This window comes from Dama dama, chromosome 5, assembly GCF_033118175.1.
Source record: "Dama dama isolate Ldn47 chromosome 5, ASM3311817v1, whole genome shotgun sequence".
NCBI classification, from domain to species: domain Eukaryota; kingdom Metazoa; phylum Chordata; class Mammalia; order Artiodactyla; family Cervidae; genus Dama; species Dama dama.
In genome coordinates, this window is record NC_083685.1 from 3,817,993 (window position 1) to 3,842,310 (window position 24,318).

Here is a 24,318-nt window from a genome sequence, read left to right on the forward strand (position 1 = left end):
GCTGCGGCGCGCAGAGCCCGGACCCTACTTCTCGACTAGGACCGTTGGGGTTCCCGCGTGATCGCAGGGCGGTGGCCGGTGAGTCCGGGCCCGACAGCTCCAGGACGGGGAAAACGAGGCCGGGGTTTCTCCGGAGACCCGGCACGGCCCATCCTTTTCCGCAACAAGGGACCATTGCTATGGAAACCGGAGCCCCGGGCCGGCGGGGACGGTGGCTCCTGGGTCGTGACCGATCTTCTCTCACCGGGAGACGCTCGCCCAAGGTTGCTTCGTGAATGCACTTGCCCTCCCGCCCGCGAGAGAGAGGTAAGACCCCAAGGTCTTGACACAGCGGGTGAATAAGCCCATTCCAACGCCAACTCCCCGGGAAATCTACCTGACTCACCGCTGGAAGTGGCGCCTTTCTCCCGTCAACCCTTGGACTGTGTTCCAAGTTTTATAACCCAATATTAACGAAAGCCTCATGGTGATTGCCCACTTTTCCCTCTAGAAAGATCGGCTGTTTTGAGCCTTGCTTTGTGACCCTAGACAGGTCCTTTTCCCCACTCTGCCTCACTTTCTCCGTGTGTAAAATGGAGATACTAACTCCAGACACCGGCTTGCTATGCTGTTTTGGAGATCGAACCAGAGGCTTTGTAGGCAGTAAAATGGTGACACTGAAATGCCGCCGAGTCGCTCTTTCTCCCGCTCTCTCCCCTCAAGTTAAAAGTTCTTCAGATCTTCGGTTCATTTCTTCAGGCGATCTTTGCAACTCTGTAGCCCCAGCCTGAAGTAACTCCGTTTACTCTTCATTCTCATAATGCCCCAGATTTTAACTTCCCTAACAACGGCAACAGTAGTTAACTATGTGCTAGGCCCTGTGTTAAACACTTTACATGGATTACCTCATTTAATCCTCACACGATTCTCTTTTTTTTTTTTCTTTTTGAAAGGTCACATTTAATGTTTTCACCACTGTACTTCAGATCTACATTGTACAAAGTGACCAGTATGCCACAGTAATTGACCAACCTCTGAGACTGTACTTTCACACTAGTGTCTTGGGCTCTTTTGATACTAAACACGTTTCTCATTCAGCTGAATTGAGATGCTGCCGTTGGGTTCTCAGGAGCCTTGTGAAAAAAAACAAAACAAGCATACCACACCATCTTTGTTTAGTAAGTCAGTATTTGTTTCTTCCAAAACAACCATTCACTTCATTGAAGTTAAACTTCCAAACATAACTTATTAATAGTCCTCAGGTTCAGCTCAGATCACTCAAGATGCAAATTCTCTGCTAAGTCCAGATAACTTAACAATAATTTTAGCGCTTAATTGTCCATAACACACACCAAGGTTTTTCCTAGACCAGTTTTAGGTATTCCTTGTACAGGTGAAAAATGATCTTCAATTTTCTTCTCTTTTTAATCTAAAAGTTGGAAGGTAAAAGATTTTTCAGCGTAGGCACTATTATCCCTATTTCTCAACTTGGTTGCACCCTTAATTGCCTATTTAATGTCTGTCTTTCCCGTGAGACTTTGAGTTCTGTGAGAGAGGGGGCCATGGCTGTCTTGTACTTTTCAGTATCCCCAGCACCTACCACAGTGCCTGATAAGTATTTCTTGATTAGCATGAAAATGACTTTCCTCTCATCACTACCCTCACCTTCCAGAGCAGTGTCTTCTCACCACACTTTCTGACCCTGTAATGAATGACAGTCTCCCCTCATTCCTATTGCCCACTGGGCACTAGTTTTGGGGACCCTCTGTCCACTTCTCTCTGGGTTTTCAGGTGATGAGGATCCAGAACATCCCTTAGCATTTGGGCTTCCAGCTGGTTGAGGGCGGGGCTTTTTCCCTGCCCCTGGTAGTTCAGACAGTAAAGAATCTGCTTTTAATGCAGGAGATCCAGTTCGATCCCAGGGCAGATCCCCTGGAGAAGGGAATGGCTACCCACTCCAGTAATCTTGCCTGAAAAACATAAACAGAGGAACCTGGTGGGCTACAGTCCATGGGGTCTCAAAGACTGAGTGACTTTCACTTTCACTTCACATAAGACTTTTAGAACAAACCAGTCCCATCTGCCCTACCTACCTGGGGTGAGCCTATTGCACTGGACTCTGGGGGTACTGGTAGGTAGGATTTGTCTAGGCAGCCTTTGACCTTCCTCTCCAGCCGCCTAAGAACCACCCTCACCTCCAGCCAGCTCCTCCCCCAAATTCTAGAGAAACATGGCCAGAGATCCCATCTTTTCCAGAAAACCTCTTGGGAGGCAGAGTCCTGGTTGTTGGGGTCATTTCTTCATTCAGCAAATTTTTTAAAGCACCTGCTTATGGGAACATGCAGCTTGGCACTGGCAGTATAGTAGGAACAAAGGCAGAAACAGTGATAAACCATGAGAACTCACAGACAGGGAGTGGCAAAAGCACATCTTCAGGAAATGTTAGGAAGGAGGGCACCCGGGACCTGCCTGGAGCTGGTACTCAATCACGTGTAGGGTAGGGGTATAGTCCCAGAAAGTTTCCCTCAGGAAGTCGCTCTTGGCCAAGATCCCAATGCTCAACAGTTCTCTGCTGAATGGGACAGACTAGGACTTGACAGGCTTGTAAGGAAAGGGGGTTCTGGACTGAGAGCAGGAAGGGCCCTGGGCCAGAGAGGACCAGTGTCCACGCGGAACAGAACATGACTTAGCCCAGCCGAGGCCCTTCAGGACCTGAGAAAGGTTAAAAGTGGGGAGGAGAGATGGGCAGGGGGCCAGGCCACAAGTGACCTTGACAGCCAAGCTGAGGGGCCCCACTGAGTCATATGAAGCAGGGGGCCCTGAACTGGGGCTCCTCACCTGTCTCCTCTGCCTCCTTGCAGTCTTCCATGGACACAGCCTAGCAGGAAGAGGCCGCCTATATGTCTCACAGGCTGCTGACCCACCGGCCCGATGACAGCGACCCCGGGTGCCTTCCCGGTTCAGTTCCGGCAGCCCTCGGTCAGCGGCCTCTCGCAGATCACCAGCAGCCTGTATATCAGCGGCGGGGCGGCCGCCAACAACAGGCTCATGCTCTCGAGCAACCGCATCAGCACGGTCATCAACGTCTCGGTGGAGGTGGTGAACACCTTGTACGAGGACATCCACTACGTGCAGGTGCCCGTGGCCGACACGCCCACCTCGCGGCTCTGTGACTTCTTCGACCCCATCGCAGACCACATCCACGGCGTGGACATGAAGCAGGGCCGCACGCTGCTGCACTGCGCCGCCGGCGTGAGCCGCTCAGCCGCCCTCTGCCTCGCCTATCTCATGAAGTACCACGCCATGTCGCTGCTGGACGCCCACACGTGGACCAAGTCCTGCCGGCCCATCATCCGGCCCAACAACGGCTTTTGGGAGCAGCTCATCCACTATGAGTTCCAGCTATTTGGCAGGAACACTGTGCGCATGGTCACCTCCCCCTTGGGCATGATCCCTGACATCTACGAGAAGGAGGTCCATCTAATGATTCCACTCTGAGCCATTCCGCCAGCACGTGCCCCAGGGTCACTGGTCTTCCACCAAGATCTGTGCTCAGACACCCTTCTTTCGTCAATACAGTAAAACCAGGTGACGCCTTTTGTAAGGGCAAGGAAAAAGGAAGGGTGCTGTAAGCTCTTAATCTTATCATTCATATCTTTAAAGAGTCAGCTTACTACATGTAAGATGGTGAAGATAAATTTTCTCCCCAGTGAGTGACAAGTCATGGCTGCTGACCAGAGGGGCGGGTGAACCAGGTGGTGCCCGGGTCAAGTGGACCAGCGCCCAATGCACGTGGCAAGGCTGGAATCCGGCAGTCTTCCCCATGACCGACTAACCCAGGAATGAGTCTTTCACAATCCCACCTCATTCTTTCAAACCCAAAGCCAGCCTTAAGCATCAGGCACCTCCTGTGCTTCTCACAGTTTAAGTGCCAACCTATGGGATGAGTAGCCTTCAAGCAGTGTTCCAGAAACTCTGGGAGCCCCAAGGCAACCCTGCTTTCACCTTTAGCCACCATTGCCCAACTCTGGTTTTCTGGATTGATTGGACTTACATATAAGATAGTTTTCAAACGAAGCATTCTGTTGTGTAAAATTTTTTTTAAACATTTTTTTTTGAGCACTGCTCTAATGGCAAGCTCTTCTCCAGCTTTTGATGAAAGGTGGCATTGGTCTCTATCTTGGAGCACGTATGGAGAGCTGGCCTGACATCGGGCCTCAGCCCAGAAGGCTGGAGCTGTGAACAGAAATACAGCCCTGTCACCTCCTGTTCATGTGGCCTGTGGCCTCTTGGAGCCTGAGTTTCCTCTCCCAGTGATGACAGCCCTTTCCTCCTAGGGGCATCGTGAGGATCCGTGCTGCTTTAGCGCAGTGCCCCAGCGCGTGGTAGATGCTTGGTGTGACCAGCCGCTGTCCGCATGAATGATGCCCTGGCCCCGCTGGCCCGGGTCTGAGAGTCATCCTCACAACAGCGGCTCCCCGCCTCTGTGCACAGCCCCTTATTACTCAGAAAGTGCTCTTCCCAAAAGTCGTCCTGCACGGGGCGGGGAAGAAACGGTTTCAGTCTTCACGCACTCCTGCCTTGCAGGAGGCCTAGATCTCAGAGTCTTTTCAGGCTTCCCACTGTGTTTAACCCGTGTCACCTGGGAGTCCTAGAACAAGGAGCACACATCCAGCTTCCCCCAAAGGGCCTTGTTTAGATCACTGACCATGAGAGCCAGCCCTGGCCTAGCTGGCCGCTGGGGTCCACGGGGCGTGTGCCAAAGGGATGAATGAGCAAGCTCCACTGAAGGTCCTGAAATCCAGGGTGGTTCCAAGGTATGCAAGGATCTGGGTCAAGACCAGCTATTCTAACCCAGAGGTTCTCAGACCAAAGGAGATCTGCTCCATGTGGGTCCAGAGCCCGGTGGAGGCCAAACACGCCTTCTCCCCACACCCACCCCTCCCCTGCTTTCACAGAGAGCCTGTCCACAGGTATCATTGTAGGATCAGGGGAGACTGGTCTCATTTTCTTGATGAATAAACAGACCCACAAATGCCAGGGCTAGTGTGGCAAGGCCCCCCGCCCCCCCGCCCCAAGCAGAAGAAACCCATCTGAAAGAAACCCAGGTGGAAAATTTCTTTGAAAGCATTTTTTTTTTTCTTTTTTAAGAGAAGTTTATTTGGGTATATTTTGTTTCAGGTTCTAAAATGTTTGAATTCACATGTAACTGTCTCCTATGTAAGGTTCTATGTGTCTTAACACATCTGTGTCACTACCTCCACAGTCAGGACACAGAGCAGCTCCATCACCTCAGAATTCCCTTATGCTGCCCCTTTGCCCCACCCCAGCCTCTGGCAAACACGTCTCTGTTCTCCACCTGTATAGATTTGCCTTTTCCAGAAGGTCCCATTCATAGGTCATAGCGGGTGTAGCCTCTGGAGACTGGCTGCTTTCAGTATGCCTGAGGTTCACACGTGTTGCTGTTCATGGCTGTGTGCTATTCCGTTGTATGGATGTGCAGTTTGTTTTACTTTCTCCCACTGAAGGATATTTGGGTTGTTTCCAGGTTTTGGCAATTTTGAATAAAACTGCTACAAATATTTGTGTTTAGGTTTCTATATGAACAGAAAATTATCTAAGGTGTGTACCTAGGAGTGAGATTGCTCAGTCATGTAGTAAAGGTTTAACTTTAAAAAAAAAAACAACACCAAATTTCCAGAGTATCTCTACTTGTTTGCCTTCCACTATGAGAGATCTGGTTTTCCTCCAGTATTTGGAACTGCCAAGATTTTTTATTTTAGCCGTTCTGATAGGTGTGTGGTGTTAACTCCTCGTGACTTTGATTTGCACTTCCCATGTGGTTAATGATATTAAGCCTGTTTTTGTGTGTTTAATTGCCTTCCATGTTCCCTCTTTGGTGAAGTGTCTGTTCAATGCTTTTACCCATTTTTAAATTGAGTTGTTTTCTCACCATTGAATGTTGAGAAATTCTTTGTATATTCTGGATTGTTGTTGTTCAGTCACTAAGTCGAGTCTGACTCTTTATGACCCCATGGACTGCAGCACACCAGGCTTCTCTCCTGAAGTTTGCTCAAATACATGTCCATTGAGTTGGTAGTGCCATCCAGCCATCTCATCCTCTGTCACCCGCTTCTCCTCCTGCCCTCAATCTTTCCCAGCATCGGGGTCTTTTCCAAGAGAGTCGTCTCTTCACATCAGGTGGCCAAAGTATTGAAGCTTCAGCTTCGCATCAGCCCCTCCAACGAATATTCAGAGTTGATTTCCTTTAGGATTGACTGGTTTGATCTTGCAGTCCAAAGGACTCTCAAGAGTCTTCTGGATACAAGCCCTTTCTCAGACATGGATCTGTGAGTATTTCCCCCCCCCCCCCCCCCCCATCTAGCGTCTTTTCATGCTCTTTAAAGTGTCTCCTGCAGAGCAGAAGTGTTATATTTGGATGACGTGCTACTTTGCAGATTTTCCTTTTATGGATTGTTGTTTTGGTGCCACATCTAAGAACTCTGCCTAACCTCCTATCACAAAGATTCTCTCTGGTGTTGGAGAGTTTAAATTTTCTCCTTATCTCTGTGATCCTTTTGTATAAGGTGTGAGGTTTAGTTTGAGGTTCATATTTTTTCATATGGGTGTTTGATGGTTTCAGCTCTGTTTGTTGAAGGCTGTCCTTTCTCCACTGAGCTGCCTTTACGCCTTTGCACGGGTCTGTTTTTATGCTCTTCATTCAGTCTGATATATGTCTCACTCTCTCTCTTTACCGATACCACATTATCTTGATGATTGTAACTTTTAGAGTAAGTCCTATGGTATTCCTACTCTTAAGAGAAGTGTTCATTCTTTTACCATTAACTATGATGTTAGCTATAGGCATTTTTGTAGATGCCCTTTATTAGATTAGGGAAGAATTGGAAAGTATTCTCTTCTGTTTTCTGGAAGGGATATATGGATTGGTGTTTCTTCTTTAAATGTTTGATGGGCTTCTGCAGTGAAACTGTTTGGGCCTGTAGATTTTTTTTTTCAAAAGGATTAACAGTGAAATAAATTCCATTAATAGTTAAAGGATTAATCAAATTGTCTGTTTCATCTTTGGTGCGTTTTGGTAGTTTGTGATTTTCAAGGAATAGATCCATTTCATCTAATGGATCCAGTTTATGCACATGGAGTTGTTTATAGTATTCTCTTAATATCCTTAGTGTCTGCAGGGTGACATCACATTTTCATTCTCCAAACTGATAATTTGTCTTCTCTATTTCTTTGTTAGTCTAGCTAGATGTTTATCAATTTAAAGAATCTTTTTAAAGAATAACCTACCTTGTGTCTTTAATTTTCTCTGTTCTTCCCTTTTCTATTTGACTGATTTCTGTTGTTATTTTTATAGTTCTTTCTAACGTTGAATTTATTTTTCTCTTTTTTTTCTAATTTCCTAAGGTGGAAACTTAGATTATGGATTTGAGAGCTGCATCCCACAAAGTTTTATATGCTGCATTTTCATTTTTGTTCATTTCAAAACATTTTTTAGTTTTCCTTGCAATGTCCTCCTTAACCCAGGTATTATTTAGAAGTGTGTAGTTTAACTTGTAAGTATTTGGAAATTTTAGCACCATCTCTTTGTTGTTGGTTTCTAATTTTAAATCCCATCTAGGTCAGAGAACATAATATTGTATGATTTCATTCCTTCTAAATTTGTTAATGTTTACTTAACAATGTAGGATATGGTCTGTCTTGGTAAATATTTCTTATGCACTTGGAGAGGGGGAGATGGTTATTTGGGATAGAGTGTTCAGTAAGTGTCAGTTAGGACCAGTTGATGGATGGTGGTTTTCTGTTTACTTGTTGTATTGATTACTGAGAAAGGAATGTTGAAGTATCCAACTAAGATTGTGGATTTGTGTACATCTTTCAATTCTATTAATTTTTGTTTCATGTATTTGAAGTTTTGTTGTCAGGTGCCAACATACTTAGGTTTGTTACATCTTCATGGTGAACTGACCCTTGTATCAACATGCATTGTCTCTTTTCCTTCTTAATTTTCTGAAGTCTATTGTCTGACATTAATATAACCACTCCAGCTTTAAGTGGTATTTGCATTACATACCTTTTTACGTCATTTTACTTTTAACCAGAAGTATGTTTCCTGTAGACAGCCTTTGGTTGGGTCTTTTTTAAAATTTATATCTTCAATTTGTTTCTTAATTGGTGTGTTTAGGCCCAAATTATTGATATTTAGGTTTAGGTCTACCATTTTATTGTTTTCTGTTTATCCTTTCTGTTTTTTTATTCCTCTATTTCCCTTTTCATGCCTTCTTTTGGATTACTAGTATTTTTAAATTATTCCACTTTGATTTTGTATAGTTTTTTCAAGAGATTGCACTAGAGATTTTAACATACATACTTAAGTTTTTGTAATCTCCTTAAATTAGTATTTTACTGCTTCTCACTGGTATTCATATTGGATAGTGTATTAGTTTTCTCTTGCCACCATAACAAATCACCACAAACTTAGTGGCTAAAAACAATACCTATTTATTACTTCACAATCTATGTGGGTCACGAGTCTGGTTGGGCCTAACCGAGTCTTCTGCCTGCCTGTGTGGTCAGTCGTGCCAACTCTTTGCCACCCCATGGTCTGTGGCCCTCCAGGCTCCTCTGTCCATGGGACTTCGAAGGCAAGAATACTGAAAGGTTGTTGCTAAAACACAAAACATGCTGGGATTCTTGACCTCTGGGGGAGAAGAATTCAATCTGGGGCCAGAGACGAGGCTTGACCGCTCAGAGCTTTTGTGTAATGAAGTTTTATTAAAGTATAAAAGAGATAGAGAAAGCTTCTGACATAGACATCAGAAGGGGACAGAAAGAGTACCCCCCTGCTAGTCGTTAGCTGGATGTTATATAGCTACTAGCAGTCTGCTAATTAAAAAAAAAAAAAAAAAAGGAAATGTCTCAAAACCCAGAGAGTGGCACCAGGCCCCTCCTGCACAAGATGCAGTCTGAGATAATCTTGGCACCAGGTGAGTCATCCCGGGCCATAAAATGATTGACATGATTCTCGAAGAAAGGCAGATTCCCATACAAATATATACTTTCATTAACAAATTAGGAGAACAGTGTATGGGTATAACATACTGGTTTGTCAACATACTGGTTCTGAGCCTTTAGGTTTGAGAAAAATTAAGTTCAGGTGGAGACATAATCTCATTATGACAACACAGAATTTTAATTGAAACCTCTTTTTAAATTTGTATAGAGAAGGGGGGAAATATAACACTAGTTTGTTTCCTCCTGCCTCTTGAAAGATATATGTCTGACACTTGCAGCCTGTTTCCTCCTTTGGAGACTCCTGGCCTTCCTGCCTGTTACCCTCTCAACACCAGAGTGGGTTGCCGTTTCCTCCTCCAGATCTTCCCGACCCAGGGATTGAGTCTGCGCCTCTGGCGCTCCAGGTCGGCTCTTTACCCTGCGCCACCGGGGAAGCCTGCTTCGGGACTCACAAGGCCAAAATCAAAGGGTTTTGTCAGGCTGAAACCACAGGTGTTTCGTGTGTTTTTTTAACTGGAGGCTCTAGGGAAAGATTCGGCTTCCAAGCTTATTAAGATTGTTGCCTGAATTCAGTTCCTTGAAGTTGAAAACGACCCCATTTCCTTCCTTTCAGCTGGGGGCTGCCCTGTGCTCCTAGAAGCTGCCCGCATTCCTGTCTGTGCTTTCCACGCGGCCTCCTCCAACAGGAGGAGGTTTGAATCCCCCTCAGGCTTTGAACACCTCTGACTTTTCCTCCTGCCGCATCTCCGAATCCAGTCAGACAAAAATCTCTGCCTTTAAGGATTCATGTGATTAGACTAGGCCAGCTCAATAACCCAGACAGTCCGGATTTTAAAGTCTATAACCTCAATTACATCTGAAGAATGTCTCCTGTCATGTTCACATTTCCCAGGCAACTGGGCATTTGGTAGAGGTGGATATCCTGCTGATTGTAGCTAATTTTCTACTGATCTATCTTCAAGTTCACAGATTTTGCTCTGTTCTGCTACTAGGACCATCCAGTATATTTTCAAATTTTGATTGATAGTCTTAGTTGAAAACTTTTTAATTGGTGATTTTCTGTAGCTCCTTTTTCTCTGCTGAGACTGTCTGTCTTTTTATTTCTAAGGTCCTTTTCTGATAAGTCCAACAATGGGGTCATCTCAGTGTTTAGACTCTCTTGGTTCTTTGTATGTAGAGTAGCTTTGGATTGTGTCCTGGGCATTTTGAATATTACGGATTTTGAGACTCTAGGTCTTGGTTAAATCCTACGGAAAATGTTGAGTCTTTGTTTTAGGAGGCAGTTGATCCATTTAGGATTAGTTCCAGTATGCCTCGTGTGGGCCATTAAAAACAAGAGAACAGCATTAAGTGGAGTCACTTAATGCTAAAACCCACGTCACCAAACCGAGACTTAGCTACAGTTTCAGCTCTTCCAGAAATGGAATATTAAACCAGTCAATCAGGAATCACCTGATCAGCACGAGTTAGGTAATCAGCCTGATAGACTCTGGCCATCCCCTAAGGAAAGTAGACTTGCAATAACCAAAGCCATTTTCTGCCTGGAATAGCTTCCTTGTGCCTACTCCCTCCTGCTACTAAAAGTCCCTCAGAAGGGGCCTGGGGCCCCTTCTGTTTGCTAGATGGATGCTTCTCAATTCATGAATCACTGAACAAAGCCAACAAGATTTTAAAAACTTACTCAGCTGAATTTTTTTTTTTTAAACAGTGCCAGAGTTCGATGGTTTTCTGAACTTTTGCAATGTTAGGTCAAGTCTGCCCTAAGCTAGTGCCACCCAGGGGCCAGTCTGAAATCTGAGTGGTCTTCCCAGTAGTGTCGAAGTCACTGGAATACTGTTTGGGGTCAGATCCACACACGTGAGCCTGTGGGATCCGTTTCTCAAGCCTCCCGCTCTGTGTGATTTCTCCCATGCTCTCCAGTGTCCAAGGCCGCCCTTTCCCTGGTCCTCCAGCTGGAAACTGGTGCTCTTGGTCTCCCTGCCCTGCCGCATGCACCCTGCGACCGAGTCTGCTCTGGGGCCAGGCGACGGTGAAGAGAGGAAAAAGGCAAGCGGACTCCTCCCCACCGCACGTGCCTTTCAAACCACAGTTCTCTGGGTCAGGAGTTCCTCTGAGCTTTAAGTGTTTTCCTGGCTTCCACTGCTACTGCTGCCGCTGGGTTTCCACTTCATACGAGGCCTGACCAGGGACAAGACTATATAAGGGAAAAAAAAAAGGACAAAAAAGGGATTTCTGTCCTGAAGAGTCCTTCCTCCCTACTCCTCAGACCAAGAAGACAAGGCTGCTTTTGGAGGCCTTTCTTTCCATGTCCACTGCACAGCCCCAGGATTCACGCCGCCTCGGAGACCAGGCCAGCAGATACCAGGGCAAAAAGCAAAACAGGAGGCTTGTCATCAGATTTTTATATCCCAAATTCTGGTTTCCTCTCCCAGTCCACCTGCTACCACTTCTTTTTGAGAGTCCTCAGAGAGCTGCTTCCTGCATTCCATCCTGGGTTGTTAGTTGCATTCAGGGGAAGGACAGACTATACTTACTCAGTCTTAGAACTGGAATCCTCAGAAATGGTGTTTTTAAAAATAAAGGCTCATTTGTGGAGAACGGAAAATAAATATAGTGCATCTACAAGACGATCCTCAAGTCAGCACTTGGGTACTGTGGCGTCTTTCCTTCTTTCCAAATAATTTTTGTTCATCATTGAGAAGATACGATTTTGGAACCTCCTTTTTAAGTTATTTTAATATTCTGGATGGGATATGGCAAGACCAGGATTTCACATCCCAAGTGGGAGACGTTGGAGTTGAGAGGTCCCGAGAGGGTCCAAGCCCACAAATCTTTCTAGACCCTTTGGCAAAATATCGGTAATGCCTTTTCCCTGAAGAAAAATATGTCTTGCTGACGGAGTTGGGGAACACCCAGCAGACACCCTGTGTGAATCGGGCAGACCCCACGCACCCCTATAACCTCACACCCTGGCTCTGTGGTTCACAGCAGAGTGGGGAGCCAGGAGTGGCAGAACCCCAAGAATTAGGAGGTGAGAACTTGTCCTGCTGTCCCATCTTTGTGCAAGATGTTTGCTGTAACCTGAATGTGTCTTCCTAAAATTCATGTGTTGACGATGGGAGGTGGGGCCTTTGGGGGGTAATTAGGCAATGAGGTCACGAGAGTGGAGCCCTCGTGAATGGGATAATTCCATTTATAAATGAAGCCTGTGACCCAGAAGCAGGCCCTCACCCAATCATGCTGACACCCTGGCCTCAGACTTCCAGCCTCCAGAACTGGGAGCAATACCTTTCTGTGGTTCATAAGCCACCTGTCTGTGGCCTTTCATTACAGCAGCTGGCCAGCTACGGCCATCTCTTTGGGCTCCCGTTTTCTGTATGTATGAGGGTTGCACTAGATCACCTGGGAGACTTGGCAGAGGTGTGAAGGGTTCCTGGTTCATCTACTGGCAAGGTTGCTTCGGCTGATTTGATGTTGGGCTACAGCGTAAGAAGCATGGGCAAGGGTCCTTCTGCCAAAGAAAGTTTCAAGATGTAAAGAGAAGTGCCCAGCCCAGGCAACAAAAACTCCCTGGTGGTGTTCAGAGGAGGCAGGAGGCACATGGTGGCCATGGCAGTCAGGAGGACGCAGATGGAAGCTGAGATACCGGGAGGCCATTATCAGAAGTGTTTACTGTACCGTCGTGGTCCTTGCCCGACCTAAACCTGCCATGGTGTGCCACGGTGTTCTGTGTCATTTCCCGCAAGTATTTACCACTGAAGAGGAACAGTGTGATGATGGTCGGTTCCTGGCATCCCTGAGCTGATTCGGGAGCAACAGTCCTCGTTTGCCCTGGCCCCCCTGGAATGAGAATCCAAGGCCCCCCTGGGGAGGGTGGGCGGGGGCCCCCTGGCAGCTGGGGCTGAGACAAGGCAGCCGCTTTGTTCTGAATCCACAATGGCAGGATGCCCAGCAAAGGGCCAGCTTCCTCCGAGGCAGGGCAAGGGGGTGGGAGCCGGGCCGAGGGCATGCCCTGGGGCCCTGGGTTAGCAGGGGAAGCCTGCAGGGCGGGAGCGCACAGCACGAGAAGCCTTGGGAGAGGAACTGGGAGGCACCTGGAGTGAGCCAGTCTGCTCACATGGCTCAAGGACCTAGTAGGTTTGTGAAATAAAATTCATGCCTTATGGCAAGACAGGACCAAGCTAAACATGGTAAACTCTTCTCTGCCTTTCTGACCCCTCTCCCCGAACTGTGCATTCTGCATCTGCACGTACGCATCGACCAGAACACTCCATCGGCAGGAATACCTTCTCAACCACAAAGAGCAGCATTTCTCCCAGCATCAAGACAACTCCTCAAAAGATAACGCTCCTTCTTGAAACTTATAAGGGGTCACATGATCCACCACGGCGACGCTTAGACCCAGATTACGTGAACTGTCAATAATATGTCATTTGATGTACAGCCCTCTGTCTCAAAAATACTTACATAACTGTTCCCTGACGCCTAACAGGCAGAACAATTCTCAGAGCTTTCTGAGATGCTCTTCCCGGGTTACAGTCTTCAAACTCAGTGCAAATAAAAATTTTCATTTCTTTCTTAGATCGATTGGTTCATTTTTCTTCCAGTCTCAGGCACTGTTGCTAAGCACTTGCCCCATATTAGCCGCTGCAGCCTCCCAGAGCTAGACAGGCTGGTGAGACTCTGCCCCCGCCCGCCCCTTAACACACAAGAGGCACAGGAGGGGAAAACCCCTGCCCAGGATGCCACAGCTCAGACATGCCAGGGCTGGGGTTCGAACCCAGGTCCGACCCCTGCTTTTGACTGGCGTTATCTCCCGCCCACTCCATCCACACCAGGTTCTGCGCTGGTGCGGGGGAGATGGTGCTGAGCAGACAGCTCAGTGACAAACCAGTTCTGAGAGCGGGCCGTGCCGGCGGCCCTGCCTGGAGAGGTGCAGGGAGCTGGGGTGAGCTTCGACTGTGGCTGTCAACCCAGACGGGTGTGGGGTGGGGAAGGGTGGGGTAGGGAACCGCCCCCAAGGAAGGTCACATCTGTCATCCCGAGAAGGCCTCCCAGTCGGGACTCCCTCCCCAGAGGGAGGCTGGGGAGGCCAAGTGACTCCCCAGGAGGCAACAGGACAAGTTGGAAGCAGAGCCCAGAGGGCTGTCCATGGGAATCACCTCCTAGGCCCCTCACTGTGAGGTTCTCTGTGAAGCCAGGGGAAACCAGACAGGCCAGACGGCGAGAAAGGGGATCAGGACACCCCCAGGCTTTCTGACCCCCAGGCCAGTGTCCTCCGCGCCCACTGCAGCAGGCAGTGATTAGGAGGGGGGTACCTCCGACTCTGAGGGAAACACCTCAGTGTTGGGCAGTCCCCAGTTCAAGCACTGCTCCAACTCACCCTGCCCCCCCACCCCCACCAGGGACGGGCTTTGATCAGACAGGAGGCTCACTCTGAAGCCAAGCATTCCCCGGGGCCCAGGGCGCTGCAGGAGGCGCCTTGAAAGGGGAAGAGTCCTGAGGACCAGGGGAGCACCGCCCGCCGGAAACCATCGGTCCTCTGTCCCGTCTGGCGGAGCCTCAGGGTGGAGCCCGGGGGTATCCAGGCTGCCCCAGGACAGGGCTGGGCTGGTGGCTTCTCTGACTCACACGGAGGGTGGGTGTCCAGTGACTCAGCCAAGGCCCACTTCCCCTCCGCTAGACCCGCCTGCACAGAGGCCAGGGCAGGCAACCCCGCACCAGTCCTGCCTGTGCCTGGTACTCCCCAGGCCCTCGCTGCCCCTGCCCCATCCTGGGGCCGACCCTCCGTGTAGCCCTGACCACGAATTCCGGCTACATGAAGGAATGAATGAGTCTTCATTGAGTCCCGGCCTGGCCAAACTCCCATCCTCCCATTTTGCAGATGGGCCTAGAGCCTCAGAGAGAGTGGGTGACTAGCTCACGCTAGGGACCAAGCCCACTGGCTCCATCGTCCCCTCTCCACCCCTGGCCCTGCCCACCAGGTCCTCACTGGAAATCCTCTCCCCGGGGATCATCAGCCCATTTTGCAGATCTGGAAACCGAGGCTCAGAGAGGGGAGGTACCTGCACCAGGCACAGTGAGGCGGGCAGAGCGGGATTAGGTCCCCAGTCTCTCTAACCCAGGCAAAAAAAAAAAACCTTGCGGTTTTTAACAGGTGGCCTGCCGTACAGACAGGTGGGTGGCTGGAGTTAAATGCCTACAGCCAAGGGAAGGATGGCAAGTGAGGCGGCTGGGCCAGGCCAGCTCCCCGACGCTCCACCCCACCCGCCCCCCAGGGCTCCTCCTTCCATGGAACCACCCCATTCCTTGCCCTCTGTCCCTGGGCACAGCCTCTCACCCAGGCCTTTCCTTCCTCAGGCTTCTTTTCTGGTTTTTATTTTAGAAGAAAGTTGTGCAGTTTGGGTTTTCACCCCCAGGCAAAGGTTTAGCCATGAGAAGGGAGAAGCTGATGTAGCAGGAGGACCACAGACTGGGGACCAGCATGTGCGGAGACTCCAGTGGGCGGCCGGGGGGGGGGGGGGGGCCAAGGGGGACCTGATGGAAGCAGGTGTGGATTGAAGGAGGCGCTGGTGCTGGGAAAGACTGAGGGCAGGAGGAGAAGGGGTCGACAGAGAATGAGATGGTTGGATGGCATCACCGACACAATGGGCATTAAGTTTGAGCCAGCTCCGGGAGAGAGTGGAGGACAGAGGAGCCTGGCTTGCTGCAGTCCATGGCGGGGTTGCAAAGAGTCGGACACGACTTAGCAACTGAACAATGACAGTGAAGGAGGGGAGAGGGGAGAGGCCACGGGGCTAGGCCTGACCTTGTCCCACGAGCAGCGTGGAGCCACAGAGACCATGTGTTTTAAGAGATTCCCCTCGAGGCTGTGGGAAGATGGTGGGAGGAGTCAGAGCAGCGGGCTGGGGGGATGGCGGGGCTGGCCAGGCCCCAGTGAGGAGGGAGGAGGTCCTTGTTTCTGGGTGGGCGGCTGCTGTGCCTGTTTCCTTGGCCGCTACCCCGCGGGATGACACAGATGTACAAGCAAAAATAGTTTATTTGAGGACGGAAGACCCAATGTTGGGGGCCCCAGGGCTGAGGCCACAGCAGCTGCCTGGAGTTGGCACAGACAACCCTAGCTCCCTAGGGAAGCCCAGTAGCAAAGATGCCCTTCCCTGGGCCCCCTAGCTGCCTCCCCCACTTCCTGGAGGAAGGATTGTGCGACTGCCAAGAATCATCGCCATCATCACCACCATCACCGTCAAAACGTTGGTGAGGTTTTCCGAGCTTAGCCAGCAATTTTCAGCGCAGTACTTGACCCTAATCGTCCTAAGTTACTCTGACAACCACAGCGACTGTGCCTGGACCCACCATCCAGTGGTGAGTGGGGTCTGTGATGAGGCGAGGCAGGCGGGGAGAGGAGCCGGGGCTCTCTAGGAGACCCCATCGCAGCCTCCACAGCGACCCCGCAGGAAGACCCGTCTCCCCCGACGGCCCCAGCGGCTGCCCGCTCTGCCGTGGCCACGGGCCAAGGCTGGATTCGGGCAGGGGCGGTCCCGGGTGGCCCCTGTGTTCCATCAGGTCTCAGAGACCCTTGCCAGGCTGTTCCCTCCGCCGGAAGCCCCGGCGGGTAGCCCAGGAGGCCACGAACTCGCAGTTGTGGTAAAGGAACATTCCAGAAAGCGTGAGCGCCACGCCCAGGTAGCTGAGGGCGCTGAGGCGGCTGCCGAAGAGCAGCCGGGACAGGACGAGGTTGCCCACGACGGTGAGGTTGCCCAGGACGTGGACCGTGAGGGCCGAGGTGAGGGCCAGCAGGGAGAAGCTGGCCAGGTTGTAGAGCACGGACAGGAGGCAGCTGAGCAGGACGCAGGCCCAGAGGCGGGAGTCGGCGGGCGCGGGCGGCGGCGCCACGCCGGCCTCCAGCACCAGGGCGGCGCCGGCCAGCAGGCAGAAGCTGGGCAGCGAGGTGGCGTAGAGCAGGGTCACCGCGTCCAGCCGCTCTTCCTGCAGCAGGGCACCTGCAACCAGGGCAACAGGCGTCAGCACCCGGCGCCAGACGACCCCCCGCGAGGCCGGCCTGCCAGACCGCCAGGGAGCCTGCCCCCGCCCCGCCGGCAGAACCGGGGCCCCCGCTCTGTAAGGGGAAGCTCAGGCCGCCGGGGTGGTGACCCGGTCCGCTCCTGGCCCGCTGTGACCTGGTCCTTAACCTCTGGAGGCCTAGGATTCCTCACCTGCAGAGTCAGAGGATAAGAAAACCTCGTGCATGCTATGTCGCTTCAGTCGTGTCCGACTCTTTGCGACCCCATGGACTGTAGCCCGCCAGGCTCTTCTGTCCCTGGGATTCTCCAGGCAAGAAGACTGGAGTGGGTCGCCATGCCCTTCTCCAGGGGATCTTCCCAACCCAGGGATCGAACCCAAGTCTCCCGTGTCCCCTGTATTGGCAGTCGGGTTCTTTACCGCCAGCGCAAACCTAGGAAGCCCCCACAAAACCTTAAATATGCAGATTAAAATAATGTACATAAAGCCCTTATCAGGTAAGCTGCAGTCAGTAAATGTAAAAAGAGGAGAGAAATAAGCCTGTTACCACTGACTCCTCCCACAAGCTGAAACAATAATCTGTGATATCAATAAACGTGAAAAAAAAAAAATCTTAAGGGGCTCCCCAGGCCCTGGAGAAAAACATCCTGGACTCGTAACCAGCTTTAAAGGTGTTGAGCCAAGGGGCCCCAAGTCTGCTTTCTTGGCTTCGGCCGTTCTGGCACCCCCAGCCCCACAGTGTGGCTCCCACCTTGCTCCCTCCAGCACTCCCAGCTCTGCTGCGTACTAGCTATGTGGGCCTTTACGTTACAAGAGAAAGAGTTTGAAAATACTCAGAACCATCTGAGTCACGTGTTGAATCACTTGTGACGCCCGGGATGACAGACACAACAACGAGGTCATTGTTGTGCCCAGCTGTCACTCACTGTGTGTGTGTTTTGTGAAGATTTTTTTTTTTAATGTGGACCATTTTTAAAGTCCTTATTGAATTTGTTACAATATTGCTTCTGTTTTATGTTTTGATCTCTTGGCCAAGAGAAACCTGGGATCTTAGTTCCCCGACAAGGGATTGAACCTGCACTCCCTGCCTTGGGAGGTGAAGTCTTAACCAGTGGACCACCCGGGAAAGTCCCTGTCAGTCACGGTTTACCGCAGATAGTGAGCACCTTGAGCTAAGGACGCTGGAGCTTGTCAAGACAAATCCAGGACACAGAGGAAACCGTGGGCTTTGCAAGGAAAGAGGGCATCCTAGCATCTTGCACATGTGCGCCTGTGTGTGTGTGTGTGTGTGCACAGGCTACCACCCAGCTGGTTCACAAGGAAGCAGGGCCCATCATAAAATCTCACATGGCTGAACTGAAATGACAGTACTTGCAAAGAGGCAACGGCGGTTTTGTGCCTTCTCCAAGTTTTCGGGGAGAGAGATGAGTAAGGTCTCCCCACCCCCCTCCCAGGGCTCTCTCGGCCTCTGTGTTTTCTGACACACACTTTCCAGAGAACCACAGAGGCGCTTACTCATAGGCTATGCTTAGAATAGGAAATCTTATTTCTCTCTCGATTTCATTTTGATGTTTTGGCTTTGTTCTCTAGGCAACAGTCCTTCTGTCAAGCATTTCTAGAAATGAACAGATAACTGGAATGCCTCCTGTTTGGCTACTCCAAATTTAGCACCATTACGAGCTGCCTGTGGCCCACGTGTTCACAGTGCAATCACTGGAAGGTGGTTAGGATTGCAGGTGAACTTCACCTTTGGCGAATTTCACTCTCTGAGAGGCAGGCAGGCAGGTCCTAACTTCCCTGCTCGGCCCCATGCACCTGTTCTGTAATCCGTCCAGCCCTCCGCCTCCCCCTGTCCCCGACACTGTCCCCTCCAGCCCAGGAAAAGAGCCAGTTACCCCACCAGCCTGTCATCCGGCCTCCTCAGCGATCCCTCCCCTGACTGCTTACCCCAAACCTTGAATTTCAACCTCTCCTCCTCCAAAGGTATTTCCGTTTCATCATCTGAACACGCCACACTTCAGCCACATGCAGACTAACACCCTCTGGACACCATTCTGCTGGCTTCAGGCTTATCCCACCTCTGCTCCATCACGAGCTGTGTGATATCACACAGGTCACCCTCTCTCTACGCCTATCCCCTCGCGGGAGCATGGGCAAAGTGACAACATGCCCTCGCCGGGGCGTGTGAGGTGCTGAGCACAGGACCTGTGCCCAGGGGCAACTGCTGCCCATGACGGCTGTCATGACCCGCTACGTGCAACCCCGCTGGCTGACACCCGCACCCTGGCAGGGCTTGCGTCCCGCTCCCAGAATGCCCTTTCCTGCTCTGGCCGTGTGAAGAACTGGGCACAGCATGGGCCTATACTCAGGGCTCGGCTGTCACCATCACTGCCTGCCTCCTCCCCCAGGCAGCCTTCTCTGGTCTCCCCAAGAAGTAGCCATCCCAATCACAGCTGTGCCCACCTTGGCTCTAGCACTTTCTTCCCTGCTTTGTGATCGCTCCTTCTGAGGGTGTCTCCCCACCAGCCTGAGAGCTCAGCAAATGGGAATGGGGTCAACCTGATGCAGGTGGGTGTAGCTGAGGACAAGTCTCAGCACGCTGGCACCCCATCTCCCAGCCTTTCTATGAGTGGAGAGGTAGATTACTCCTCTCCACGTGTGGTCCCCCCAGGCCTGCAACTGGCCCAGGCAGGAGGGAAGCTGCTGGGCACTCCTCTTCCTGGACTGTCATCCTCTGCTCCCTTGGAGTCTGCCACCAGGAAAGGAGCTGGTGTCAGTCACTCACATTCTAGTCTAAATTTGGCCCTGGTGACTTTCCTGGAAAGTCTGAGAGTAGTAAGCTTCTCTTGTCCAAAACCCATCTCATCCCTTGACTCCAGTCTGTTCTGACCCACCTCTGCGCTGGGCTCCCATCTCTGTTAGTGGGGCCTCCAGCCTCCTAAGCTCTCCCCTGAGCATCCTGAGTCAAGTAGCTTAAGTAGCCTACCAATTCTTCATCAGACCATTAATAAATTCACCACTTACATGGTACCTTACCTGCGCCAGGCCCCAAGTCAAGTGCTGGGGACGTGGAGCTGCCCCAAAGCTAGGCCATGCCCCCTCGGAGCTCCTGCCTGGTGGGAGGCAGACAGGTAACCAAGTGGCTATAATATCAATACAAGGCACGTGGAGACCTGATGGGGGATGCAGAGGGCCCTGTGGGAGCCCGGAGCAAGCATCCAATCTGCCTCAGGTGCAGGCAGGTGACAAGGAGGGAGCTGGCAGAGCCGAGGAGCAGCCTGGTGCCAGGCACTTGCCAGCCCCTGTCCGTGTGCCTGAGGCCTGGCTGGCCACAGCCTGTCCTGCTGGCTGGGGTTCCTCTGGGGTGAGGAGGCTGGGCCTCAGCGGGTGCAGTGTGGGCCTTAGGTTGAGGCCTTCCCAGCCTTCTGGCCCTGCTCAGGGTGGGGCACAAGGTCAAGTTTCCCACTGACTCATGCCCAGAGCTCAGGCCCCAGCTCTCAAGTAACCTGAAGGCAAAAATAGAACTGGGCTCTGGCCCTGCCTCAGGGCCCTGGAAGATGGGGACAGGGCCTCTGGGTCCTGATTCCAGGGCAGGTCTGAGCTCTGACTTCAACCTTTCCTGGCTGCAGGCTGCCCTAACCCCAGCCCAATGACCTTGGAGCAACCCTTTCCCTCTTCCAGGCCTGGATCATAGGATCTCAGAGCCGAAAGGGAGGGAGAGCAAGAAAGCCCTTTGACTCTATCAACTCTGACCTCTTCTACCAAACAGATAGGGAGATTGAGGCCCAGACAAGATCCAGATCTGCTCCAGGTCGCCCAGGAAGTATGAGCCCACACGTGGCTGGAACGCAGGCCTCCCTACTGAGTGGGCGCAGAGACAGGGTAGGGGCTGTGACTCAAAGAACCCTCAGTAGGACAGGCAGGAAAGTGATCTCCACCCTCCAGCAGGGTGATTTCGCAGGGTCTGGGTTTGGAGTCTCTGCCCTACCCTCTGCCCAGAGCCCCCAACCCCCTTCCATCAGACCTGAGGTCCAGAGTCACATGGACCAGGATTCCAGTCCTTTGGAGCTGTGTGACTCTGGACAAATCATGAATTTCTCTGGGTCTCAGTTCCATCATCTGTAAAATGGGGATGAAAGTAGTGGTTGCCGTGACAACTCAAAGTCAACACCTAGCATAGGGCCTGTTACACTGCAGCTCCCAGAAGACACCACCCCTTCCCAGATTTAGCAAGCCCCACTTCCAAATCCTGGTTTACCATCTTGCTCTCTTTCTCTCCCACCAGTTCCCACTGTCAAGCTTCCCTCTGGGTCCACAGTCCTAGGCCACATCTCTAGGACAGCATGGACTCTGCCTGAGTGAAGTGAAAGTCTCTCAGTTGAGCCTGACTCTTTGGAACCCCCATGGACTGTAGCCCGCCAGGCTCTTCCGTCCATGGGATTCCCCAAGCAAGAATACTGGAGTGGGTTGCCATGCCCTTCTCCAGGGGATCTTCCCCACCCAGGGATTGGACATGGGTCTCTTGCATTGGAGGCAGATTCTTTACAGTCTGACTGGGTTCAAATCTTGCCTCCGCTGCCCCTCTACGTGTCAAATGGGGACAAAGCTGGTTGGGCCTCTAAAGCCCAAGTTTGGGGCCTGGAAATCACTGAGCTGTTGGACCTTTCTGAGCCTCAGTTCCTGGCTCTTCCAAAGCCACGTGCCTCAGTTTGGGCATCTGTAAAATGGGATAGCAGCCATACCCCCTCACAGGGTTCCCCAGGCCACATTCCCACACTCCCACCCGGGTCCCCACCGCCTCAACCAGTGACTTAGGTTACTCACTCTGCTGAATGGACTTGAGGCCACGGAGGCAGGTGGCCGCCAGCAGGAAACCGCAGCCAGCCGGGGGCGTCCGGAGTTCTCCGGCCAGGCTGCAGGCGGCCCCCAGGCAGAGCGGGCCCATGGCCGCAAACTGCAGCGGGTGGTGGCGCCGGCCGAGCAGCAGCGCGGACAGGGCCAGCGTGATGAGCGGCGTGGTGGTGGTGGCCAGCTGTGCCAGGTCCAGGGGCACGGCGCTCAGGCCCACGTTGCCGCAAGCCATTGAGACTCCGAAGGTGAGGCTGAGCAGCAACACCTGGCGGCGGGTCTGCCCGGGCAAGGGGCGCCGCGCCCCCCGGTGGCAGGCCAGTGCGGCCGCCAGCATGTGCAGTGCCGACAGCAGCAGGGGCCGCCCGAAGCCGTGCACCGTGAAAATCCACTTGTTGAGGCTCGACATGCTGGCTCCCGCCAGCAGCCACACCAACGCAGCCACGGCCACCCGGGCCCGGCCAGGCCGCCGAAGGGCCTGCGGGGTGTCAGGGGGCCACTCGGCGGACCCGGCCCACCGAGCGCCGCCAGCCACCACCACTGCCTCGGCAGAGGTCATCCTGCCGTCATGGTGCTCCGGCGGGCAGCGGCACATGGGTACCAGTGGGGCCGCGGCAGGAGGCCGGCTCCCCAGTGACCAGCTCTGGGCCACCAGAAAGCCCCACCTTGGACCCGCCCCGTTTCAGGCAGGTGCGGGCACAGCCTCTGGCGCCCAGGCTGCGGTAGCGGAGGTCCAGTAGCTATGCGGTGTCCTCGGCTCAGGGAGGCCAGAGCCCAGGTCGCTTCAGCTGGGATGCCAGGCTCTCTGGTGCTCGAGCCTGGCCTAGTAAGCGCTGGGCACGTCTGCCCGTGCCAGGCGAAGTCTCCACTCTCCTCCCGCCCGAGTGACCACGCTACGCTTAGACGGAATCCTCCATCCCGTTTCTCTTCGGTCCAGTCCCTGCCTGGGTCCTCCGGCTTGTTCACGTCAGGCCTGGTGGGGGGCGACCCGGGCTCCCGCGCCGGGTTGGTGCCCGTGGGTCCGGCTCGCTGCGTCCGACACTGCCCAGGCCCAGCAGCGGGCAGATGCGCCGGCCCCGGGTTCCGGCCGGTGTCAGGCGGCGAGTTCGGCTCAGCTCGGCTCCGGCAGGGCCTCCGCTGTGGCTCCGGCTCCCGGCGGCTCCGGCAGCGGCGGCAGCTCCCGCCAGGCTCGGGCGGAGAGCGAGGCTCCGCACTCTAGGCCCCGCCTCCGCGGCCGCCCCACGCGCCCCACCCGGAAAACTGGGCCGAGCCCGGGGGCGCCACCTCGGGTCAGGCCCCGCCCCCGGAGCCGGGAGGGCCGTCTCGCCCCGCCCCCACGCCGCCAGCTCGGGGCTCTTCCTCTGTCCGCAGACCACCCCCCTCTACCCCCAGCCGGAGTGGTCAGCCTGTCCGTCCTCTTCCCCGCATCAGTGGGAGATCAGGCCCCGCCCCACCCAGCGCCAAGGCAAGCCCCCCATAGAGAAGAACACAGAGCGCGAAGACCCTGGGGTATCTTTCTGATGAAAAACTCCTAACCTCTCAGGAGATTCCATCTTCAAGGACATCCCCCTCCCCAGGAGACTTCAGCCTAGGGCCAGTCTCGGGACCACCTAATCTCTGGCCACAGTTATCCCGTGGGACCTCAGCATCCAGAAGAATTGGCCCACCGGGCCCTTAATGCCCCTCCCTCGCCCCTCCCTAACCCCAACCCCTCCTCCGTCTCCCAGCCCAGGGCGGGCCCCGCTCCAGACAGGCAGAGGGGAGCTGAATCACCGCGGCCACCCGCAGCTGCGGAAGCAGGGTCCCGCCGTCCGCTCTATCCCTGGCCAGCAGCCCCTGACCCATCCCCTGGGTACTCAGAGCTGACTCATAGCTGAACTTTCCTGGGGTCCACCCTCTGCCCCTGCTGGCAGGACAGAGAGCTCTAGGTGGGCCAGGAGCCAGAGCAGCTGCCACTAAGCTTTTGCCCCTGCCTGGGTCTTGGCTTTCCCATCGGAACAGACGGGCTGCTCTCTGAGCTCAGGGCTGGGTAAACAGCACACCCCAGAAGCAGGACAGACTGATCGGAATTCCAAGCTGGGAACGCCTCTCAGAGCTCTGGAGTCCCAGTGTGCAAGGATCACAGGTGCCCACGGCCCGCTGTGAGTGAGCCCCTTTGCTGACAGCTTCCTCCTCTGTGGAAGCTCCTGTCCCCGGGGCACGGTTCACCCTCCCCGCCGCCCCCCCCCCCCCCCCCCCGCCCCCAGCCTTGTTGTCTGACCGGCAAGCCCTTGAGGACAGCAACCTGTCTGGAGGAACGAAACCGCAAAGTGGGAGCGCTTAGCTCGGTCCATGGCGCCCTCTGGTGGTCAGAGTGCAGAATGGCTGCAGATGTCCCCTAATCCCCATCCCATCGCAATCCTTGGACTGAAATGAAAAACCCCCAGCCCGGCTGTTGAT

General features: G+C 53.0%; 2 protein-coding genes across 2 annotated transcripts; one reads left to right on the top strand and one right to left on the bottom strand.

Moving 5' to 3' along the window:
• Nucleotides 1-10: 10 nt before the first annotated feature.
• DUSP18 (dual specificity phosphatase 18) lies at nucleotides 11-13,593 on the top strand. The gene is made up of 2 exons (XM_061141541.1): nucleotides 11-306; nucleotides 2,841-13,593. The coding sequence occupies exon 2, from the start codon at nucleotides 2,911-2,913 to the stop codon at nucleotides 3,475-3,477; it is 567 nt and encodes a 188-aa protein (XP_060997524.1). The 5' UTR covers nucleotides 11-306; nucleotides 2,841-2,910; the 3' UTR covers nucleotides 3,478-13,593.
• A 2,440-nt stretch (nucleotides 13,594-16,033) lies between these two features.
• Nucleotides 16,034-23,011, bottom strand: SLC35E4 (solute carrier family 35 member E4). The gene is made up of 2 exons (XM_061141542.1): nucleotides 21,856-23,011; nucleotides 16,034-17,012 (listed from the first exon to the last, which is right to left on the bottom strand). Exons 1-2 carry the CDS (start codon nucleotides 22,472-22,474, stop codon nucleotides 16,579-16,581), a joined length of 1,053 nt encoding a protein of 350 aa, XP_060997525.1. The 5' UTR covers nucleotides 22,475-23,011; the 3' UTR covers nucleotides 16,034-16,578.
• Between the last annotated feature and the right edge of the window lie 1,307 nt (nucleotides 23,012-24,318).

What these genes read in the sequence shown, in the direction of transcription:
- DUSP18 (XM_061141541.1), top strand. Translation starts at nt 2,911, where the DNA reads ATGACAGCGACCCCGGGTGCCTTCCCGGTTCAGTTCCGGCAGCCCTCG.
- SLC35E4 (XM_061141542.1), bottom strand. Translation starts at nt 22,474, where the DNA reads ATGTGCCGCTGCCCGCCGGAGCACCATGACGGCAGGATGACCTCTGCC. An exon ending in CCTCAAGTCCATTCAGCAGA is followed by an intron (nt 17,013 to 21,855) that starts GTGAGTAACCTA and finishes CCCTGGTTGCAG; the next exon opens with GTGCCCTGCTGCAGGAAGAG.